General features: G+C 34.1%; 1 protein-coding gene across 2 annotated transcripts in view; it reads left to right on the top strand.

The window, feature by feature from the left end:
* Nucleotides 1-5780, top strand: part of CASD1 (CAS1 domain containing 1) — a 102057-nt gene extending 96277 nt beyond the window's left edge. Inside the window, exons 17-18 of one of the 2 annotated variants that reach the window (XM_006834284.1) lie at nucleotides 2489-2581; nucleotides 4284-5780. In XM_006834284.1, coding sequence (XP_006834347.1) covers nucleotides 2489-2581; nucleotides 4284-4550 — 360 coding nt within the window. In that variant the 3' untranslated portion in view covers nucleotides 4551-5780. The remainder of the gene's footprint in view (nucleotides 1-2488; nucleotides 2582-4283) is intronic. The other variant, XM_006834285.1, reaches the window with a different exon arrangement.
* Nucleotides 5781-6174: the final 394 nt, after the last annotated feature.

Raw genomic sequence — 6174 nt, 5'->3', positions numbered from 1 at the left:
CCCCCCCCCCATTGATTTTCTAATATTGAGCCTCCTGGCAAACCTGGAAGAATCTCACATGGTCATGATGTATTTTTTTGGATACATTGCTGAATTATATTGGCTAGGATTTTGTTAAGAATTTTTGTATCCATGTTCATGTGGAATATTGGTCTATGATGTTATTTTTAGTGATATCCCTTGCCTGGTTTTAGTATGAGGGTTTTGCTTGCTTCTAAGAATGTTATTTGGAAGTTTCCATGCTTTTCTATATTTTGGTATAGTTTGAGTAAGACTAGTATCAGCTCTTCTCTGAATGTTTGGTAAAATTCACCAGTAGAACCATCTGGGCCTGTATTTTTTTTTTTTCTTGGGAGTTGTTTAATGACCTGATCATATTCTTCTTTTGTTACAGATCTGTTACACAAAGTTTTCTGTTTTACTCTGTGTTCATTTAAGTAGGTCATGATTTTTTTTTTAATTATCCTTTTCTTATAGGTTTTCAAATTTGTTGGAGTACAACTCTTCATAGTGATAAACAGTTCAGGGCCAGCTGTGGCTCTTTTGCACTCCATTTGTTTTACGTGAAACTTCACTTTAAATTTCAAGATCTCTGGGGGTGGGGGTGGGGTACCCACTCACTCAAGCCCCCCCCACCCCCAGTCACCAGAATGGAGGTGCGCAGACAGCGAGTGACCAATGAACAGATTTAAAAAAAAAAAAAGAGTGTCCACGCTTTTATCTTCGTGGTTCTCTTAGGCATCCGTGGCTGCTCTGATCCTTCCCCAGCCCAAAATGGCGGCTCCAGGAGCAGCTGAGCGTCTTGGATTAGGAAGCAATGGATTTTTTGCTTCTGCTACAAATTCCCCCAGCTGTAAGCCTTCCAACCTTCTAAATATTCCTTTATATGTGGTTCAGACACATCCCCTGAGCCTGCTTGGTCCGGTATTCTGTGTTGTTGCTACGGAGCTCTTCACTGTACTTCCACCCAATCTGCCATCTTGTTTGTTCTGCCCCCAGCAGTCTTCTTAATGGTTGTTATTTTTTTTCTCCTTTCTCTTCTGTAATCACACTGTCTCCTAAGTGTATAATAAAAACACGATTCAGATGTGCTAAAGAAATGACATACACCTTGGGATGTGATAGAGTAAAAGCAGAAAGAAAGTTATTTGTTTAGAAATAGCTCCAGATTTTCTGATGGTGTAATTTATATGGTCATTCTTTCTAGTATTTTACGGTTTATGTAATACTTTAAGTGGTTTATTGTTTATTATGTAAGGGATTCATTTCTTTTTTCACTTTCATGATTTCTACTGTGTATATGTGTGTATACCACCTGTACTATTAATTACTTAATATGCTTTTTAATTGACTCACAATAGATGCTACAGTAAGCACTTCATATATGTTTCTCATTTAATGTTCACATCAGTTTTTCCAAGTAAAGTTGTTTTGTTTTGTTTTATTTTGATAAGGAAACAGACCCAAAGCACTTAAGTACTTTGCCTCAAGTCTCAGAACTAATACAAGGCAAAGGTCAGAGTCACACTTGAGTCTCTCTGATGCCATTGCCTCTGAGGGTCATGGTGTAGTTGTTTTCAATTATATCTGAGTAGCTTACTGAGTAGACACAGTGTCTGAAGCAGTGGGCTCAACACAGCAACAACTGTGATATGGCACAGGACTGGGCAGTGTTTCATCCTGTTGTATATGTGTCAAAAGTGACTCGACGGCACATAACAACAGCTTACGTGGTTCCCTCTCTTTTCTCCAGTGATAAAGTTATCCATATATGTCCTCCTGTTCCCCCATCTTTTATCTCAATCATTTTATAAGTGAAACTTTTTAAAATCTGTTTGTGGAAGTAAAAATTTTTTTTTAAGTTTACAATGTCTTGCTTTTTTATAAAGCGTGTACAAACTAAGGAAAGCTCTCGGCTTGATAATTTAATCACTCATTGTGAATCTGTTTAGGTGTTTAGAAAAAAGCACAATTATTCTTTCTTGGGGAAAAAAATGAAAGCCAGGTTTCCAGGGGCTAAAGATACTTTGGGAGAGGAAAGATACAGATAAAGGGAAATGTGGCCGAAGAACAGTTTTGAAGAGAATAAAGAGGATGGAAGCCAACTAGGTAGCTACGTCATGGAAGGAGCAAAACTGTATCAGGAGGTGACGTTTATCACATAATCTATTAACTCAGTAATACAGAGCGCCTCAGAGTGTATTTTCTATTTATTGTTCTTATTTTCACATCCATAGAAACAAATGTTTTTCCATTTCCAGCCTGAAATCTGCATTGGCATACAGTATACGGGACCGTACATTGAGAAATCTAGTGTACAGTAGATTGCAGAACAACAGCAGAAAGCTTGCTAATACTTTATCTAAAATAATTGTGTATATTCCTATTTCAAGAACACAGGAATAAAGTTATTATATGAAGGAAAGCCTCATCCAGTATAGTTTTCACTAAATAGATTATTAATATTTGCCTTCTCTGTTTGTTTTAGATTTTAGCCTTTATCTTAATAAGGAACATCCCTGGATATGCTCGTTCCGTTTACAGCTCATTTTTTGCTTGGTTTGGAAGAATTTCATTAGAGGTTGGTATATGAATAATTGACTATCTCACACAGCCAAGTGCTATGTATATATGTGTAAATCTGGCATATGCAAAAATACTCTTAAACTGAAGCTATTTTGTTTATGGAATTATAGGAGAAAACCCAGAACTTCTAACCGTGGTATTGTAGAGTGTTTTTAAAGCTTTATAACTAGACATAGATGGCTTTTAAATTTTTCTTTATACTGTCTTTAACTTTCAAGTACAACTAAGAGAAAAATTAAACTAGAAATAAATGAAATCATCCTGAGGGAACTTTGATTATCTTCATAATCAAATGTATTACTGGAATTCAGTTTATTCATGCTTGTTATAAAATTCACTCTTAACTATGATAGAATTGTGGGGAATTTTAAAAACTCATTACATTTTGCTGTGAGATGCACAATATGAAATTATCTACAAAATCAACTGAAGCAGACATTGGAACACATTCAGAGAAGTTTGAGCTTTATTATTTGAAGTAGAATATTTCTAAGCAGTAGAATTTATATTGTAATCATAACATACAGTTTATAGTGTACAACTTACTAAATTATATTTTAAAAGAGAAAAAGGAGACAAATGTCTCTGAGTTCTTGAGTAAATGTTCTGATATTTTCTTTAGTCTCCTTTATAAGAGATTGTATAAAATTTAAAATTCTTAATAGTCACACATGACTTATTGGGACATGAATCAGAAAAGAGTATTTGTTTTGCCAGGCGCTTTATATTTGGAGCACAAAAACATTTATCAACTTGAATTTACTAATTATTCAATCATCTAATAGTCTTTCTAATAGTTAAAGTAGCTGAATGCATTTTCTTGAAGCAATGTGATGATAGACCCACATTTATAATCACATTCAGAAGAAGTAGTAGTGTTATATAACATGCTCTGCTCAATAGAAACATAAATACACTTTGGAAACATGCTAATGCAGTTCAAGACATGACTTACAGGACCATGCAGCACATGCATGAGGACCAGCAAACATTTTTTAGTATATGTGAAAAGCCGTACCATTTCCCACTCTAATTAGTATATTAAAAAACAGCCAAGGGTTGTTACAGTCTTGCTCAACTAGAATCGCCCTTTCCTTTTGTGAGAGGATTTGGGAAGGGAGAAAGAAATAGAATGCTCTCCACTTTAGCTGATCAGAAGGACTGAAAAGGGGAGTGGTCAAATAAAAACACCTAGCAAGAAAGTCAGAGTTCTTATAGGTGGGTGTACAATGCATGTCTGTATAAAACTACTATGACATCATATAACACTTTATAGTATCCTATTTGGCAACGTTATATATGTAGTATACACGTATACACAAATGCATACACATGTAGTGCTCACATGAGATACATAAGCACATGTATTCACGCATTTATAATCATTCTTTAATTGAGGTTTGAATTGTAGAGTCCATAATATCACTTTGTTAGTTGACTTTTATGACGTGTAAAGAAGTAAAAGCAATGTTTCCAACTTCAGTATGTTCCTGTAGTTGATTTCATGGGAACTTGGAAGAAACACTTCAGCAGGTAGGAATTATTTAGTGGACTTGTCAGGGCCAGAAGTGAAATAAAACAAATGGTTTTAGAAAAGTCTCTAACAGCATTTTGCTATAAAATGTTTAAATTAGGAGAAATTAATATATTTATGGTCTCTCTGTACACATCTAACTTTAAGTATTTCCCCCCACCAGCTATTTATTTGCCAATATCACATATGGCTGGCTGCAGACACCAGGGGCATCTTGGTACTCATACCCGGAAACCCTATGCTCAACATCATTGTCAGCACTTTTATATTTGTCTGTGTGGCACATGAAATTTCTCAGATCACCAATGATCTTGCACAGATTATTATTCCTAAAGATAACGCGTCTCTGTTGAAAAGGTTGGCATGTATAACTGCATTTTTTTGTGGACTCCTCATCCTATCATCCGTTCAAGATAAATCAAGACATTAATTTCTTCAAATTCTAAAAAAACTTAAACTTTTGAGGCTCATTTGTGTCTGCCTACAGAAAAAAGCATCTATCTGAAGATACAAATGTAAATATAAACTTGTGTGGCAGAGGACAACTCAGTGATGTCTGTGGAACACGTATGCTTGTATATATTGGAGATGTACATATTTCATGTGAAATACTAATAAAAAATGATAAAACAGAATGCATTGTATAGGATTGCATGTGAAAAGTATTTTCTACTGGAAGTATGTTTCCACTTAGAAGTGATTTTAAATTAACATATGAAGGCAGGGAAATTATTTCCTTTCCAGTACATAAATATTATATGGGTCATCTTAGTGTTGTCACTGAGAGTTTGGAGATTTACTGAATTTGTTGTAATGGACTGTCTGTACCTACATTCATCAACACTTCCTATTTCATTAAAACTTTCTTATTTACAGTATTTTCTTATATGTGCAATGGTGTAGAATGATAAAGACTATGCTTTTAATTTATATGTATTCATGTTTTTATGCTATATGTTTCCTTATATGATTGTTTCTCTTAACTGTGGTTTTCGGTTATAAAAGCCTAAATCTTTGTATACTGTGTCTCACAGAGTTATTCTAGGCTCCATGACAGGGTTTTGTCATTGTTTATGTTGTTGCTTTTGTTATTATGAAAAGGCCAAATTTTGTTTCCAATCCAAACATTCATCCCATTTCTTTTCCTTCAACGATATCAGGTGTAGTTCCAGTTGCCCTGTGGATCTATTTAATTAGTTTTTCCACCACAAATTGATTTTTACATATTATTTCCAGTGTTTGGAAAACTCTTTATAGCCATTTTGGTATTTCCTGTTACTCTCTTCATATGTTTTTCTCCTTAAATATCGATGTCTATAAGTTTAAACGTGTACAATGTAGTAAAGATTCACGTTGTCACTGAGATGTATGACTATAGTAGAGTTATAAGTAAACTGGTGACTTGGGCAATATGTTTGTTTTTGTTTATGTTTGTTTTTTACAGGTTAACAGCTAGAGGTATAAATTTATTTATCTGTTGTACAGATTTGATTATCATTTTTAATGTTTGAAAGATTGCACTTATTTGCTTTTACAATGTGTGGGGTAAAATATATTTTCTGTTCACATTATATGAAAATATGGAGTAATTTAAACAGTAAATAAATGTTCGTGGATGCTTATTTTTGTAATAAAACTGTCAAACTACATGTGTTTGTTTGTTTGTTTTAAAAACTGGGTCCATTAATGATTGGTTCAAATTTTTAATTTATTTCAACCTAAAATTGTTCTTGTGTATTTTCAAACTCTTAAGTATATAGGGGTTGTTCTCTAAGTGATAGTTGAATAAGGAAAACTCTAGTTCTCAAAAGGTTCTGAAATAATCTGCATTCCACCCAGGAAGTTGAAGCATTACGGTTTATTAGTAATTTTATTTGAATTTTTAAAAAATATATCATTTCTATAGCTCTGGATTTAATATTCTTTATTGTTGTTGTTAAGTGCCGTGGAGTCGGTTCCGACTCATAGCAACCCTATGCAGGGTTTCCGAGGCTATGAATCTTTATGGGAGCAGAAAGCCTCATCTTTCTCCCGTGGAACAGCTGGTAGTTTCG

This window comes from Chrysochloris asiatica, unplaced genomic scaffold (genome assembly GCF_000296735.1).
Source record: "Chrysochloris asiatica unplaced genomic scaffold, ChrAsi1.0 scaffold00010, whole genome shotgun sequence".
NCBI lineage: Eukaryota > Metazoa > Chordata > Mammalia > Afrosoricida > Chrysochloridae > Chrysochloris > Chrysochloris asiatica.
Note: the sequence above shows the minus strand (reverse complement) of the source record. Positions and strands in the feature narration are given on the sequence as shown.